The sequence below is a fragment of the Lingula anatina genome, chromosome 7 (genome assembly GCF_051362555.1).
Source record: "Lingula anatina isolate TDL-2025a chromosome 7, LinAna3.0, whole genome shotgun sequence".
Classification (NCBI taxonomy): Eukaryota; Metazoa; Brachiopoda; class Lingulata; order Lingulida; family Lingulidae; genus Lingula; species Lingula anatina.
Genome location: NC_141773.1, coordinates 23,716,238 through 23,734,416, shown reverse-complemented (window position 1 = coordinate 23,734,416; position 18,179 = coordinate 23,716,238). Strand labels below are relative to the sequence as shown.

Here is an 18,179-nt window from a genome sequence, read left to right as displayed (position 1 = left end):
AAATATATAGCCATAGAGGTCAATGATCTGAAATATATAGCCATAGAGGTCAATGATCTGAAATATATAGCCATAGAGGTCAATGATCTGAAATATACGGCTATAGAAGTCAATGACCTGAAATATAGTCATAAAGGACAATGACACGAGATATACAGCTACAGAGGTCATTGACCTGAAATACACAGTCAAAGAGGTCAATGATCTGAAATATATCCCCTGAGGTCACAATGTAATGGTATACAGAGTTAGAGTGCTATAACCCCCCACCCCCATCATACATCCACTTCTGCTTCAGTTTTTTATTACTGGATTACTCAAAAACTAAAGTTAATCTTGGGTTGTTCTGTTGTCAGTCATACTCCATTTCATTAACTTAAAGTGCGGAATTAGCTCCATAGGAACTAACTTCAAACCTGTCTAAGAAAGCTCTAAAAGTCAGACAAAATTTCTGTGATCACGTTACCTAAGCAGATTGGGCGCCCACACAATGGCGAGGTTTTTACTACCCATGCCCGTGTTGTCTCCGTGGGAAGCTATCTTGGCAAGATGGCGTAGCAGGTATGTCGCAGTTCTAGTGGAAGAAAATAAAAGGGTTTGTAGTTTTATAACATGTTGACAAAATGTTTAATTTTTGCTTTGTTCTATATGGATTACTATTAGATGTCTTAGACAGTGGGAATCTATTACTTGTCAAATGTAAAAATATGGAAAAATAACATTATTTTAATAAAACATACTGCTGGTTAGACCCATTGCCCACTGTAGTTTGGACATTACAGGGATGAGACCAGTCCTCACTGAAAAAGTAGGAAAATTGACTGGGGGTCCAGGGTACACGATTCACAAGAATGACCCAAAGGACACTGAAAAGTCAGAATTCCATCAAAAGTCAGAAAAGTCTCAGCAGTGCATTACCTGTAGTGTGGAGGTGGTAGCTGCTGTAGTATATATATATATATTACCTGTAGTGTGGAGGTGGTAGCTGCTGTAGTATATATATATATTACCTGTAGTGTGGAGGTGGTAGCTGCTGTAGTATGTGTATATTACCTGTAGTGTGGAGGTGGTAGCTGCTGTAGTATATATATATATTACCTGTAGTGTGGAGGTGGTAGCTGCTGTAGTATATATATATATTACCTGTAGTGTGGAGGTGGTAGCTGCTGTAGTATATATATATATTACCTGTAGTGTGGAGGTGGTAGCTGCTGTAGTATATATATATTACCTGTAGTGTGGAGGTGGTAGCTGCTGTAGTATATATATATATTACCTGTAGTGTGGAGGTGGTAGCTGCTGTAGTATATATATATTAGCTGTAGTGTGGAGGTGGTAGCTGCTGTAGTATATATATATATTACCTGTAGTGTGGAGGTGGTAGCTGCTGTAGTATATATATATTACCTGTAGTGTGGAGGTGGTAGCTGCTGTAGTATATATATATATTACCTGTAGTGTGGAGGTGGTAGCTGCTGTAGTATATATATATTAGCTGTAGTGTGGAGGTGGTAGCTGCTGTAGTATATATATATATATTACCTGTAGTGTGGAGGTGGTAGCTGCTGTAGTATATATATATATATATATATTACCTGTAGTGTGGAGGTGGTAGCTGCTGTAGTATATATATATATATATATATATATTACCTGTAGTGTGGAGGTGGTAGCTGCTGTAGTATATATATATATTACCTGTAGTGTGGAGGTGGTAGCTGCTGTAGTATATATATATATTACCTGTAGTGTGGAGGTGGTAGCTGCTGTAGTATATATATATATTACCTGTAGTGTGGAGGTGGTAGCTGCTGTAGTATATATATATATATATATTACCTGTAGTGTGGAGGTGGTAGCTGCTGTAGTATATATATATATATATATATTACCTGTAGTGTGGAGGTGGTAGCTGCTGTAGTATATATATATATATATATTACCTGTAGTGTGGAGGTGGTAGCTGCTGTAGTATATATATATATTACCTGTAGTGTGGAGGTGGTAGCTGCTGTAGTATATATATATATTACCTGTAGTGTGGAGGTGGTAGCTGCTGTAGTATATATATATATATTACCTGTAGTGTGGAGGTGGTAGCTGCTGTAGTATATATATATATTACCTGTAGTGTGGAGGTGGTAGCTGCTGTAGTATATATATATATATATATTACCTGTAGTGTGGAGGTGGTAGCTGCTGTAGTATATATATATTACCTGTAGTGTGGAGGTGGTAGCTGCTGTAGTATATATATATATATTACCTGTAGTGTGGAGGTGGTAGCTGCTGTAGTATATATATATATTACCTGTAGTGTGGAGGTGGTAGCTGCTGTAGTATATATATATATTACCTGTAGTGTGGAGGTGGTAGCTGCTGTAGTATGTATATATTACCTGTAGTGTGGAGGTGGTAGCTGCTGTAGTATATATATATATATATTACCTGTAGTGTGGAGGTGGTAGCTGCTGTAGTATATATATATATTACCTGTAGTGTGGAGGTGGTAGCTGCTGTAGTATGTATATATTACCTGTAGTGTGGAGGTGGTAGCTGCTGTAGTATATATATATATTACCTGTAGTGTGGAGGTGGTAGCTGCTGTAGTATATATATATATTACCTGTAGTGTGGAGGTGGTAGCTGCTGTAGTATATATATATATTACCTGTAGTGTGGAGGTGGTAGCTGCTGTAGTATATATATATTACCTGTAGTGTGGAGGTGGTAGCTGCTGTAGTATATATATATATTACCTGTAGTGTGGAGGTGGTAGCTGCTGTAGTATATATATATATTACCTGTAGTGTGGAGGTGGTAGCTGCTGTAGTATATATATATATTACCTGTAGTGTGGAGGTGGTAGCTGCTGTAGTATATATATATATATATTACCTGTAGTGTGGAGGTGGTAGCTGCTGTAGTGTAGATCTCACTCCTTGCCACTTCTCATCTTCATTAGACACATGGACTGCAGACTGAAGTGGGAAGAACATGTTCTACTAATACAACCAGGGATATCCTCAATTCTTTTCTGATACATTTTTACACAGAGACACAAGCAGGTATGTGTGTGTTCATATACACTTCTTATAGCAAACAATGTAAAATACTTTCTACTACTGCAACAGCTTTACAATAAAACATGAACATAATAAACCTCATTCTGCGAACCATGAAATTAGTATCAAATCCAATTCAAAATTTCACCAAGTCTTCCAAATAAAGGACTTGGTGATTCATTTACTGAACCTCTCCATTCTAGTTTAACTTTCATTTATAATCACTCTTTTCTACATTTCTCACAATCTATCTACAGCAGACAGTGGCTCCACCTACCACAAACTTGGAGTAGAGTTGATAGGTGAGGAGGGGGTTGGGTAACTCTCTGAAGTACATCTTCAGTAAAGAGCTGATACTGTGGATGTCTTTCTGGGTCTCTATCTTCAGGTCAGGAGCTGTCCCTTCATCAAACGCTAGCCTAGAGGTACAAGACAAAAAACATTTCACTTGAAAAAGACAGTTTTCTTTGTCTTTGTTGTTCTATTTACTTTTCATTTCATAAGTTAACCTTGTTCCTCAATCTCTTTCTGTAATTTTATTTTCACTACAGTTTTTGTTTTGTAATTTTCACAGCATACCTGAGTTTCTGTATATTGGATGCCACTCCAGACAGTCTGTATATACCATCTACAATACCATGTTTCTCTATCACTTCGCTGCAAATTTGGAGCACCTGTGGCACTGGAGAATAAAAACATTCAGATGTGACATCTCTACAGTGACAGCCTTCTGTATTTTTAAGGACCTTTATACAATTAAGTCACTATTTTTTCTCAGATCTAGCAAATCCATGTCAACAAGAACAATATAGAAATCTAAGCCACTATGTCAATAGACAATCCCTGAATGGACCAACATCAAGAAAACATTAATGAAGAGTTAAGTTAATATCTAAACAACATTTAAAGAATCTATTTTTGGACTGACAACATCTGTTATCAGTTGATTACCATGACTGTTACTGTATGAAGGGGGAAAGTCCTTACGAAGAGGACACGAGGTTGTCATAATTGTAGTGATCATCTACTGACAGACACTGTAGCACTAGAAATATATTATGTTGTGTATATTTTGTTTCAGTCCTCCCCTACCTTCTAGTCCTGAATTGAGCAGATGTTCACCAAGATCACAACCAAACACTCTCTCCTTCACGATTCCCGTCTGCTTCAGGGCGTTCCTGGTGGGACGATGGGTGAAGAAACGGGACAGGAATGATATCACCTTGCCTCGGCGCTGTAAAACTGGGAAACACAAAATAAACTCATCATAATTCAAGTTAAATAAGAATACTTGAAGAAGAATTTGTTTGAATAGGGTATACCTTAGTGATATTGGAAAACTACTGATTTTTCCAGGAAATTTTTTATCATGAAAATATCTTAACATTTCATCCTTCTTAATAGTGCTATTCAAATACGCACATTCATATCTTTGTGATGCTGAAAGCAGTGCCATTAAAATCAATTCCTACCTGGTTTTTGTGCTTCTGCTAGCTTAGCCTCCACTGTTTGTGGCATCTTGTTGTCAGAGCCAATGATTTCTACACACTCTGCTGGGAAGAAACCAACCTGAAATAGTTTACAAATACAGTACATACTAAATCAGGAAGAAGACATCAGCCAATTTTGTGTGTTAAAAGGTACTGAACTTTAAAACCTTAATTAATAAGCAAGGAATTTCAACTGTGACAAGTATGTTTGCAAACAGTAAGGCCCCATTCAGAATAGGGGACCAACTATTCCGAGGGTCAAATATGGTGACCCACTACAAAGCTTGTTGTCTAATCTGCTAACAGACACAGAATAGTTATACCATGGAGAAGTATTTAAGTAAGTCGGCCATATTTGACCCTCAGACTAGTTAGTCCACTATTCTGAATGGGGCCAATGATACCACAGCTCTCACAGTGTGGTGTTCAATACCTCAAATGAAGCCTTCTTTCCTCTCCACCATACTGTGTCCTCTACTGGAGGCATGTCTATCACAGATACAAAGTCACCAACCTGAAAGATAGAGACACAGGAATCACTACCATGGTACTGGTATAACAGTACAGTTAATAATATAGGGAGATAGTGACACAAAGATGGGCACTGAAGGCTTGCTCAACTAATTTAAATCACCAACGAGTATGTTTAACAAAAAGGTTATGTTTGGTAGTCTTGTGCCTTTTATGCATTGGCAGTTTGGTCCAGTAGATGTCAAAAAATGACTGTCAGGAATCAAAACTAGAGTCCAAAGATAATATCTACAGATTTTGTCCAAATTTTGATGAATATAAAAGTGCAATGGAGTGCCCTGTATGTACCTGAGCACCTGTCATTTACACCTGTGACTGTGACTTCAGTTGACATGCATTTCAAACCCTAGGACTTACTTTGAGAGAGAGTTCATCTGTGGCCTGGGCGTTGTGTGACTTCACTACGTGTGCCGCCGCGATGGCTGGGATATTGATGTCACTGTCATCACTGGAGGTTATTAACAGACGGTTGCCATGGTTATCCATCTGTAAACAAACATCAAACTGTAATGACCATTGCATATCAAAACTGGCAATACCATTTCTTTATAGCATTATTCCAAGCCAAGAAAACTGTGAAATGTTCACATGGACTACGAATGATTTGCCAAGCCCACCAAAATATAAATGACAATTCGTAATTTTCTTGCCTACTATTTGACCAGGAATGCCGAAAATAGAATAACAAACAGCAGCCATCCATCAATACCCTGATACCACATATATGTGTACAAATATTCCAAGTGGTAGTCTAATACTGTTATAGGGTGCTGATCATAGTCACCAGAGAAAACCATGGCTGCTGCTTTGACTTTAAATTACTGTGACTCTTGATCAATTCCAAGTCTAGACTCATCTCCACTGCTTGTCATAAATCAATGAATAAATACATAGGAAGATTTAATTATTGTCCTCTGATCAATACACGGTCATGTTGTACCTAGTTCAAACATTTTCTGAATATGAATCAACAGGCAACTATATTAGGTAGCTTCATTATGAGAGACAAATCCACTTGTCTAAAACACAAACAGATTGATCAATTCTCTCTCTCAATTTCTCTCCTCCTCCCACCCTTTCTTTTGCATCTCTCCCTTCCTTCCTCTCTCTCTCTCTCACCATCCTCCTCTCTCTCTCTCTCTCTCTCTCTCTCCCCCTATTCTCTCTCTCTCTCTCTTTCCCTCTCTCTCCCTATTCTCTCTCTCTCTCTCTCTCCCTATTCTCTCTCTCTCTTTATCCCCCTATTCTCTCTCACCTCCAGCCAGTTCAGTATTGGTCCACAGCTGATCATGTTGCCCGCTATCTCACTGAACTTGTTCAGGTAGGCAGCTAGCTTCTCTGGAATGCCCTGCAATTAAAATGATCAACAAATATTATCTCAATGAAAAAATATTATTTTCTGAAAATAAAAGTTGGCAAAAGAAGTAATTATTGGATTGCTTTTAAGTGAAATTGAAATACATATGTAACATGATTTTCAGTTGAGAATTGGGGGCTTCAGCTTGCTATCTTCTGTTGTCTGGACAGTGTCCAGTAAGGAGAAGTTATGGTGAACAGCACCAATATTTACCATCTTTAGAAACAAGTTCTTACGACTTGTCAACACAATACATCACTTCAAGAACCTCTGCATTGCCTTCCAGTATATACCAGTGAATACCAACTGGCCATATCTACTTCACCTACATATACTTCACTGTGGAGAAACCAGACTAACTAACATATCTGTACAAAATATATACATATGAATACACCCAGGCTAGATATCTGGATTCACAATTTCTCTACTGGAGGTTAATTCTGAATTGCATCATAAAAGTATTATAAGTATACTTTAATATTTAACATTAATTGAGGCCCCAATCCTATGTACTGGGAACCATTACCAGTCTTTCATAATATATCCACATGGTCTAGAACTATCACAAGTAGAACCCTGTGCTAGCCTTCTATTTCTATTGCATAGACCAGGACCAGTCAATATCTGGTAATCCTGTATGTACTTTATAAAATCTGGTCATTAGTAAGTAAGTCATCTTCATAATTATTTGTGCAATGACACTAAGTCAACTTAAATCAAAAGTATGACTTTTGAACTTAACCAGTCAGTAAAACCAAACCAGGCTAAAAGATGTCCCCTTCTCTGTCAATATGTGTGAGTTGGGATGGAAGACTGTTCAGTTAAACTATTGGCCTCAGTTAGCCATGAGAACACTGACTAAAAATCCCTATGCCATCTTTCTAAAGAATAAATACAATCCAACTTGTACAATTTTCTAAGAAGACAACCTCTAGGAATGTACCAGATGAACTGTAATCAGATGTCAGTAATAGAATAGTTTTCTGCAGAATGTATACATTTTACTTGCAGTTATTGTTCCTGTTTCTATCATAGTATTGATTTTTGTGCTGGTTGATTACTGTATGTGGAGAGATCCTTCATTTAACATCATTACAAAGTTATTATCTTTCTTCCCAAAATTCTGCAACTAAAATGACAGTAATAAACATGGAAATCATGTCTGGCATGGTACATGTAGGAAAGGGTCAATTACAATGCACAACCATTGAAATAAAAAATTAAATTTAAATAAAATAAAATAAAATAAAATAAAATACTAACTTTTAGAAGAAACTGACAGCAATTAATCTGAGCAAAATAACAGTTGCACAGTGTTGACCAACCTCACTTCTTCCAACCACTTTGTCATAACACACGGTAAACAACTGCCCCTCATCACAGTATTACCACATCCACAACTGCTTGAAATAATTTTTCCATTTAACAACTACAAATGCACGTTCTAGTACACAAATATAGTTATAGGAACACAAATTTTACGATTTTACCTTGTGTGTGTCTAAATAAACCCATGAAGTTTTGAAATATTTCTTTGCTGAAACATGTGCATGCATGCAAGTATGCACACACATACAGAAACATTCTTCAAGTCTTTACTCATCCTCTGGATAGATATGAAATTTTGCAAACTTTAAGGAAATAAGAAAATGTGTGCTGTATTCTAACAACTACAGCAGAAAAAATGCTTACCCCAATTTCTGCAATGTATTTTCCATCTCTTTCCCATTATTTTCTGACATTTTCACTTCCTCACATTTCACATTCACCCAGCATTCAAATGCGGTTTAAAGTATTGATTCTCTCTTATTACAAACAAGGGTCGCGCACAGATGGCATTATTTACGCTTCCTGGCGCCCTCTGCTGGGAAATCTTCCCTGTTATTTCACACGGATGCTGCTCTGGTGTTTGTTTTCTCCCCAGACATGTTGACTTAATACATTGATTTCCTGGTTTTTGACCCCATGTCCGGAACCACGCAATTTTAGATATAAACGTAATTTAGACTTGAGCTCGAAATGCGGACACCGTTGGATATTTTAGTTAGGATAACGCTTTAGTATATAGCCTTCCAGATTCGCGGTCGAAATCTTTACGTCTAGACGCTACAGAGGAAATCCACACTGACAAAAATGACCAGTTTCAATCGTTTAATGTGAACTCGTTGCCTGCTCAGGTACATTCTGATTCTCTATTCAATATTACACACTTTTAGTACATACTCCAGCCAATGGCTTCATGCACTTCTTATCACTGGCTTCTTAATGCGACAGGTACACAAGCCTTACTCAGCCTCTTCAAAATTGACACAATGTATTATGGAGAATAATAAAAGTTATGACTTGAAATTATAGACATCGTCCATGAATTATTAAATGTCTCCGACATATTCCTCCCTTTCCCAAACAAAGAAAAATAGAATATTTATGACATTTTTCTTTCTTAATATGTACTGCATTAAATGGGTTATATTATGTACCTTAAGTTTTAATAATAATGTAAGCAGTGTGTTGAAATTATGTGCCATGAAATATTTACACCAGAATGAAATATTTACACCAGAATAGGTATAGTTAAGTAACAATATAAAGAACAGTCTAAAATATTATACATTGAGAGATAGGTATTACAATAGAAATGTTATCAAATCCGTAAACATATATACAGTGCCAACTTCAATATTTTTAAACATAAGCATTATCGCCAAAAGGTAAATGCATTGAAAGATTCCCAGTTTATAGTGATGATGACGTCGTCCGCATCATGTTCATAGGTACGCTATATGGTTTAAGGATGTTCAATACTTCTATAATTATAATGAGTAAGAGCAAGCAACCTCGTGGAGCAAATGTAAAACGGTGCTGAGAGCCGGCTGCGCCAGCCTCTCCCTAATTTTTTTTTTTTTCATTTTAGGAAGAGGGACATAGGTTTATCCAATGCTCAGACAGCACAAAAAATTATCGAGTTGTCTCTCGACCATTTGCTTTTAACAATTCATTCCTTCTAGAATATGAGTCTTTTGTTATAATCAGAGTCTATATATATTGCGCGTAGCCAATGCGAAATGACGACGTCCAGCCGAACACAGACGAATCGTAGCCCACCATGACGCTCGGAGTACTGATGATAATAGAGACTTGCAGCTGGGATGAAGACCGTCGGAGTGCAGCGTAGGTCACAGACGACACCAATTCACACACTCTGGCGTTGTCACATCGTAGCCCCCGAATTAAAATCTGTCCAAACATGGTGGTTGGTCTGTGGAAATGGGAATTTCCTTGCGCACTAAAAGTACACTCAAAACATTGCATGGTGAATTTCATGAAAGTAATGAAGGTTTAATGGAAAGCAATTATTGGAAGCCGGCATATGTCATCCTTTTGTGTAGTTGCTGCAATTTCTAACGGAAATAAAAAAGAAAGTCGTTAGCGTCGTGTACCGGAATCGCTCTGTCGCTGGGCCCTGCAATTCGTAACGGAAAAAGAGAAAAAAAAATTTGTTCGCGTCAATTACACCAATCAGGTTATCTACCCCACAAGTAATTCGTGATAGTTCATAATTTTACGTGACAAACTGCGGGGTGGGTATACCCGCTCTTGCTAGATATACCCTAAACCCATTTTTACATGATTTAATATTAATGAATCTAATTACGAGCTCGCCATGTAAAGAAAAAATTACTTTACAAATGAAAAGAAATTATTCAATATCATTATATTTTAAAACCCCCAGTGGATCTCTGGAGTACAAGGCGCGAAAGGGTTTCCCCGTTGCAGTCTGCAGTGACACAACATCTTCAGCCAACGGAGGTGCGCTAGGCTGCACTACGGTCAACTGACTCGCCGTTGCTTCCTGGCTGGTTTCATCTATCGTCTGCAGTTTAGCCTCGTCCGTTCTCCGCTTTCTCTGAAAAATACTACGTTTACATTTCATTAGCCAATATCGTTTTGTGAGGAACGCTAATAACCCCAGTACCAGAAATATCAAAGCAAACGTGCCTAGGTAGCCCCAAATATTATCTTGATCGGGTACCCATTTTGTCCAGGGGTCCTCCCTTTCCCACAAAACCTTCTGCAATGGGACCGTAGATTCAAGCGCCATATCCTTTAAATCAAATGATTTAAGCAGTTTGATGGCGTCTTGTTCCGCTATGATGTCTTTCAAATTTAACCTTTTAGTCATGTTTATAGAAATAGGGCGAATTTCGACCTTACCGATTTGATGAATTATGCCCGGTAATGTGTAATCATTCCCTTGTATTTCGCAACCGTTATCGACATTAATCAAGTAAGTACCCGCGTCGATTTTTAAGGAATGTTCTTCCGAATTATCACACCTTGTGTATAACGTTTCGCCCCAACTTATTATTACAAAATGACCGGGATTAATTTCTGTTGCTTTTCCTTTATTTAATTTCTTAGATATTTTAATGTTACACGCTTCCCTATGTTTTACGTCTCCCGTTATGATTGCGCGCTCACATTTTAAACCCGTTTTATAAAAGGGGCCCGACGCACAAATGACTGGATTTTCACCTATGCAAGAATCGGGAAAAAATATTTGACCTGTTTTGGGGTTAAGGCCTACCATTTCGTAAGGTAATTGAACATGTGCTGACAGCCCGCTTGAATTATAGGGCACCGGAAAAGTGAGGATGTTGTGAAGCCAAAATTGAGCACTGTGTGTCAATGGTATGTTAACCCTGTAAATTAATGTGTCAACATCATGAATGGGTGAAACAGTGAGAAAACGGTAATACCAAAATAGATCATTAATAAATCTCAATTCCTTACCGGAAGTTGCCGTTAATAGAATTTCCCTGAGTTTCCTTGGTGGCAATAATAGTTCCGTCAACCTACCTAATTCCAGTGACATCTTTTGTCGATGAAATCTTTCCGAGATTTCCCGCTGATGATCTATATATTTCTCAAAATTACTTACCGCTCTTTCAATATTGAACGCCACCAATAACTTGGTCAAGTTCTTCTGCGTTGTATTTAATCCCTGGATGAGACTGTTGATACGATTAGCTACGCTTTCTCTTAAGTAATGTTGCACCGAGTTAAGGTGCTGTATGTTTGTGTTTAATGTATTGATTGTTTTATTTACTACCGTCGCCAACATACCCACCCGATGGGCTATTTGGCGTCCTTCCTGTCTTGTCTGTTGAACTAACTTACGACATTGGTCAACACTTTTGTCCGTGCTGATGCCAAAAAGGAAACTAGCCGCCGATCCCACAAAGTCAAACAACCCTCTTTTTGTCCGAGACGAATGACGCCCTTCGCCCGGACCGACCGAACCCGCCCTGGCCAGAGCTGGTACGGCCGCTTGAGAGTCCTCTAACTCGTAGAAAAGGTTAAGGCTATTAGTTATCCTCTGTCGCCACTGTTCCCTGTCCTCTGGGGTGATATACTCCCCCCTTCGTGCTCTACGCAACTCGGCTTCAATGCTGCCGAACCGATCCATAATCTCCTCCCTCATTACCCGAGGTTTATCTATGGTTACCAATACCGTCCATACGGCTTTCGTTACCCTCAATGGCTGCCTCTGGGTCACTAGGACACCATCAGGTAGCTTCTGTAACTCCCCTTTTATCCCTGGAGTTAAAATAAAAAACAATAAACCTAAAACTATCGTTTTAGAAACCCATCCTCTTATTTCTGTATGGAGTCGACTTCCATATGCTCCTCCGACCCACTGTCGGTTATCCTTGACATTTTGACTGGCTGGGGACCCCCTGTTTCGTCCCCTTCCACCTGCGACAACGGCGCGTCTCCCTGTTCCGTCGCCTGAAGACATCGCTTTCTAAACCTGGTATTATGTGAATGCGTAGGCGTATGGTGTCGTGTTATGGTGTTGTGCGTGCGTTTTGCATGCAGTGTCGGCCTGCGTGAAGCTGCCTGTGACTCACCTGTAACACTTACCGGTAGCTCGGATTCGTCCCTGTCGGCTATGTGTCTACGCCTGTCGGGCTTACTTACCGCCGTGTGCTGAGTGACCTCTGCCCTGGGAGCGTTGATGTTGACTGGCGTGGTACCAAGTTGCAACTCAGCTCTTACTGGGTTGGGTCGTCTCTTAAATACACGGCGGGCACGTGGTCTTACTTGATCCCACGCCAAACCCCTGTCCACGAGTCTCAATTTGTCCCTGTTTACCACACGTGACTTACCTGTCTGCTGGTGGCTTACCCAGAAGACATTGCCTCTTTGTCTAGTCACTGTCCACATCGGGTCCCACTTAGATCCGAACGTCACATTATCAGGTGCGAAGATAATGACAGAATCACCTACCTCTATTTTGTTGGCGTTCGCCTTAGCATCGAATCGCCTTTTGTTCTCAAGTCTAGCTGCCTGAAGATTATCTCGGGCTGCCGTTAAAGAATCCGATAGGTCACTAAGCCGACCTTTCAGAGGATGGTGATTATTTGTTGCACCTACCAATGTTGACAATGGCATCCTTGGGTTCCTGCCATAAACTAGGAAAAAAGGTGTGAAACCCGTCACTGAAGAAACGCTATTCCTGTAAGCAAACAAAGCATTAGCTATCTGTTCTTCCCAGGTGCGAGTATTGTTGTTAACAAGGCGGGCCAATAATCCTTTGAAACATTGATTAAATTTTTCAACTTTGCCGTTACATTTGGGATTATAAGCTGTAGTCCGCCTATGATCTACACCCATTGTTTGAAGATAATTGCGAAATTCCCCCGCACTAAATTCGCTACCTCTATCTGTGATGATAATTTCTGGTATGCTATGTCTGGGAAAGAAATCTGTAGCTAAAGCCAATTCGACTGCTTTTGAAGACTTGTCCGGAATGGGATAACTTTCGGCCCAGCCTGTTAAGTGACAGATAACATTCAAACAATACCTGTTCCCCTTTGGTGACTCTTGAAACGGACCGATCAAATCCATTCCCACTATTTGAAATGGGTAAGCGGGCATTGGCAATTCACCTAGGGTCGTTCTTTGGGGGGTGCTTTTATGGGCTAGACAAGTCGGACATCGTTTTACCCATTTAGAAATGTGTTTCCTCATCCCTTTCCAAACATAACATTCCCTGACACGACAAAGGGTTTTATAAACGGACATGTGTCCCACATCTTTATGGCAGCGGTCAATGATATTGTTTCTGAACTGTTTAGGCAGCAATAAACGCGGATAATCGGGCTCTGTCGGATTAGGTGGTCTGACCGAGTAAAGAATCCCTTGGAGAATTTCGTAATCTGAGTCTTCGTTTTGGGCTTCAGCTATCTCCGCCGGAAATTCCGCGGTTTGGTGTTGTCTTATATCATCAACATTTAACCCATCGGCTTCAATTGGGATGTTATGTAAAGCCATGCTATCCGGAAATGACCTTGGATCCACCCAATCCTCTTCCGTGTCGATAATGGCTATTTCCTCGCGTTCTGATGGGAGTCTACTCAAAAAATCCGCGCACACGTTTTTCGCGCCTTTTATGTATTCAATTTTAGGATTGTATTCAGCTAAAATTGCCGCCCATCTTTGCAATCTCGCATTTTGCAGTTTAGAAGAAAATAGCGCTTTCAAAGGCTTATGATCGGTGTAAATGGTCAAATCCGCGCCCCACAAATACGGTCGCAATTTGTTGACATTGTACATAACCGCGTAAGCTTCTTTTTCGATGGTAGAATACCTTTGTTGACTGGGTGACAGTTTGTGGCTGACATACTGAATCACTCTATCTTCCCCTTGCTCGTCCGTCTGCACCAAAACACCGCCTATCGCGTGATTACAAGCGTCTGTGTAAAGTTTGTACGGCTCGTTTATTCGCGGGTGTGCCATCACTTTGTTGGACATCAGCAGTTCTTTTAATCTGTCGAAACTTCTCTGATGCTCTTCCCTCCACTCAAATCGCTCGTTTTTCTTCGTTAGTTTGTACAATGGGGCTGCTACTCTCGCAAAATCAGGGACCGTACGCGCATAATAGTTACAGGTGCCTAAAAAGGACCTAACATCTTTCGCTTTCCGCGGCGTCGGCATGTTTTTAATTGGTTGTAATTTGTCGGGATTGCTGCGAATCCCGTCTTTGCTTATGATGTAACCAAGGAGATGTACTTCACCTTTGGCAAATTCGCATTTCTTTGGGTGGATTTTGAGGTTAGCTTCGCGGAATCTTTCTAAAACCTGACGCACATGTTCGACATGTTCCTCCATTGTTTTCGAGAAAATCACGCAGTCGTCTATGTAACAGTACACCGACTTCCCAATAAGGCCGTTTAAAACGCGATCTAACAGCTTCTGGTAGTGATTAGGTCCGTTAACCAAACCAAAAGGGACGCGTTTGTATTCAAATAGACCTTTGTGGCAAATAAAAGCGGTTTTATGCATATCTGCCTCGTCTAACGTGCACTGGTGAAACCCCTGTTTCAGGTCCAGGACGCTAAAATACGCCGCTCCTCCCATGTTGTCAAAGATGTCGCTGATAAGTGGCAACGGGTACCTATCGACCTTTGTTATCTCGTTTATTTTGCGGTAATCGACGCAAAATCTCATGGAACCGTCCGATTTCGGCGTAAGAAGTACCGGGGAACTCCACTGACTGTGGCTCGGCCTAATCACGTCATTATCGAGCAAATTTTGTATTTCCTTTTCTATGAGTTCCCTTTTTGCTAGTGGTGCGCGATAAGCTCGTTGTTGAACGGGTCTATTGTCTCCGGTGTCGATTATCATCGGCAACAGGTCGCATTTGCCTAGGGGATTCTCGGTAGAACTAAATACGTCGCGGTATTCGTTGATCATCGCGTCAATATCGTCATTTCCCGATGACGGTGGCAACTGAACTATTTCCGCGATCAGACCTGGCCGTCCGTAGTCGGTCAAAGACCATTCTTTGCCGAAGAAAACCATTGTTTTTTGTACACAATTTATTTCCGCGTTCCCGCTCTTTAAAATATCGATCCCCAGTATCATTTCATGCTCAATATTCGCGATCACTACTACCTCGAAAATGCTGGCCCCGTCAATTTTTATTCTTGCTTTGCCTTTGACCTCGAGTTTCTCTCCCGACACACTGTAAATTTCGTTTGTCTTCTCTAAAAAACACGTTCTACCCGTTGCTTTGCAGATCTTTAAAAACATGTCTAAACGCAGGCAACTACAACTGGCACCACTGTCAATCAAACTTTTGCACTGCACGCCGCTAACGGATAGTGAAACGCCTAATCTATAACTTAGTGGTTTGGTCATAGCGCCTGCCGTAACTAGTTTAAATGGTTCCTCTGTCGTCTGAGTTGGTAACATTCCGCTTTTTTATGACCCGGTTTGTTACAGTGAAAACATCGTATCGTACTCTCCTCACGCCTGCCAGTATTATCTCGGACCCCTCGCGGTACACTGTAACTTCCCTGCGAACGCGACTGTTGGTGTGGCCTCTGTGTATGTTTGTGCGATTTTGGAGTGGGGTTTGGGGAGTTGTATACGCGCGTTTCCACTTTTGCTATACGCGTTTGCATTTGCTCCTGTGCTTTTAGTGCCTGTTGTATGTGTTTAGAGGTTTCCTGTAGTTGAGATAAAAGCAGTGCAGTATCTTTATTGACCGCGTTAACAGAAGATATGTCCATATCTTCCTCTACTCTGGGTGAAAAAACTTTCTCGGCAAATTTGTTTTGTGTGATGGTGTTAGTTTGCGGCGCGTGGTGACCCTGCGTGGTCATTTGCCTAAAGATTTCTCTCCCGCAATTTTCGTTTTCGGTCCACTGAATGGCAGCCTCCAGAGTCTCAGGTCGGCCCCTGACAATTAATTCCTCAGCCAATTGCTGATTCAACAATCCGCGCGTATAGGCTCTTACTATAAATCTTTCCGTATCCGCGCCACGTGGAGCGGCGTACGCGCGACTTGCCGCCTCCCTAAACCTTCTATTAAATTCCAACAACGTCTCGAACGATGCTTGACGTAAAACCTCCAATTCCGATTTAAGGCGCTCGGATTCATTCGCAGACAAAAAAGAACGTTGGATGTGTTCTTTAATAACTCTCCACGGGGTTTCCAACCTTTCTGGCTGCGTTTGCAAAAACCTCTCTATCTCCCTCCTGAGGGCCCCCCTTGACGTTTTCGTTACCAATTTAACTGCTCCCCCGACAATATCATGTAAAGAAGCATACATTACCTCTAAGTCGTCTAGGTACGATCTTACCTCCGACACCACCGCTCCGTCGCAGACTGTTATACCTTTAGCCGCCTCTTCTATTCTCTTCTCTTTGATAGAACGCACATGCCCTCCTTGAATGTCCTGTGCAATTATTTGCAGCGTCTCCACGAGTTGCTGCATCCCCTCGGCCATTGTGTAAGCTCAGATATTCCTCTTGCGAAACGTAAAAATTTAACTGGCGAGCGACGCCAAAACGTGTCCGGAACCACGCAATTTTAGATATAAACGTAATTTAGACTTGAGCTCGAAATGCGGACACCGTTGGATATTTTAGTTAGGATAACGCTTTAGTATATAGCCTTCCAGATTCGCGGTCGAAATCTTTACGTCTAGACGCTACAGAGGAAATCCACACTGACAAAAATGACCAGTTTCAATCGTTTAATGTGAACTCGTTGCCTGCTCAGGTACATTCTGATTCTCTATTCAATATTACACACTTTTAGTACATACTCCAGCCAATGGCTTCATGCACTTCTTATCACTGGCTTCTTAATGCGACAGGTACACAAGCCTTACTCAGCCTCTTCAAAATTGACACAATGTATTATGGAGAATAATAAAAGTTATGACTTGAAATTATAGACATCGTCCATGAATTATTAAATGTCTCCGACACCCAGTATACTGCCAGATAGAGAGGGAAAGAGTTCAAATGTCCCATGTTAAAACAGGAATGCATGTGCCCACAGCTGGATATGCACATGCAGATATGCTATAAAACAGATCTGCACGTGATTTACATGATAGGCAGACAATTGGATGAGGTTATCAATATTTACCAAACGAAAAAACACACTTCAACCCTAAGGCAATTTTGATGGAAGTTGGGTAAAAAGCTAGGCATGATCTAACATTAAGAGATCTGGTAACAGACCATTATTTGACCAGAAAGATTCCTGCCCATGCTTCACTGTTCACAAGAGAGTGTTTATCAGCAGACCTGCACTTCCTTATTCTCCCATTTGACCAATAGCACAATAGTTTTCATTGGTACTGACCAGTGCTCTAAACTGACCTCAAGAATAAGAACAGATATGGTGGTCATCCACATCACATAGTGCAATGAGAAAGTGACTAAGGGCAGAATATAAAAAAAAAATATATATATATATAATAAAAAAATAAATAAAACCAAATAGCAGACACACACACAAACATACATACACTTTTCATAATAAATCATTCAAAAAAAAAAAAATCCTTCTACCAATTGATGCAGTGTTAAACCAGTGAGTTGTTCACAAGGCTAGTTGGTCATCTTCATATTGACCACTCAGTATTAATCCCATCACAACAGAAAACACACTTAATGGCAGTACCATCCTGAGGGAGGAATATTGACCAGTCCACTTAAATGACCAGTGATAAGCTAATGACTAGCTGGTGGCAATAGGGCAATGACCATCATTTCTGAACAGACTGGAAACATATTTGTGTTTAACATGCCATCCTTAGGTATGGCAGCTGATATATACATATCACATAATCTGAAATGATGTTTTTGCTCTACTAATCTGGTACAAAAGAAACTGTATTATTGCTGTGATATGATAATTCAC

General features: G+C 40.2%; 1 protein-coding gene across 12 annotated transcripts in view; it reads right to left on the bottom strand.

The window, feature by feature from the left end:
* The window catches only part of LOC106181974 (uncharacterized), a 64,549-nt gene that overhangs the window by 9,824 nt on the left and 36,546 nt on the right, over positions 1 to 18,179 (bottom strand). For all 12 annotated transcript variants that reach the window (XM_087017310.1, XM_087017311.1, XM_087017315.1 and 9 more), the window contains 9 exons: positions 6,341 to 6,433; positions 5,443 to 5,571; positions 4,988 to 5,068; positions 4,537 to 4,633; positions 4,157 to 4,306; positions 3,644 to 3,746; positions 3,342 to 3,483; positions 2,898 to 2,980; positions 467 to 574 (listed from right to left, as the gene is read on the bottom strand). In XM_087017310.1, the coding sequence (XP_086873436.1) occupies positions 467 to 574; positions 2,898 to 2,980; positions 3,342 to 3,483; positions 3,644 to 3,746; positions 4,157 to 4,306; positions 4,537 to 4,633; positions 4,988 to 5,068; positions 5,443 to 5,571; positions 6,341 to 6,433 (986 nt within the window). The remainder of the gene's footprint in view (positions 1 to 466; positions 575 to 2,897; positions 2,981 to 3,341; positions 3,484 to 3,643; positions 3,747 to 4,156; positions 4,307 to 4,536; positions 4,634 to 4,987; positions 5,069 to 5,442; positions 5,572 to 6,340; positions 6,434 to 18,179) is intronic.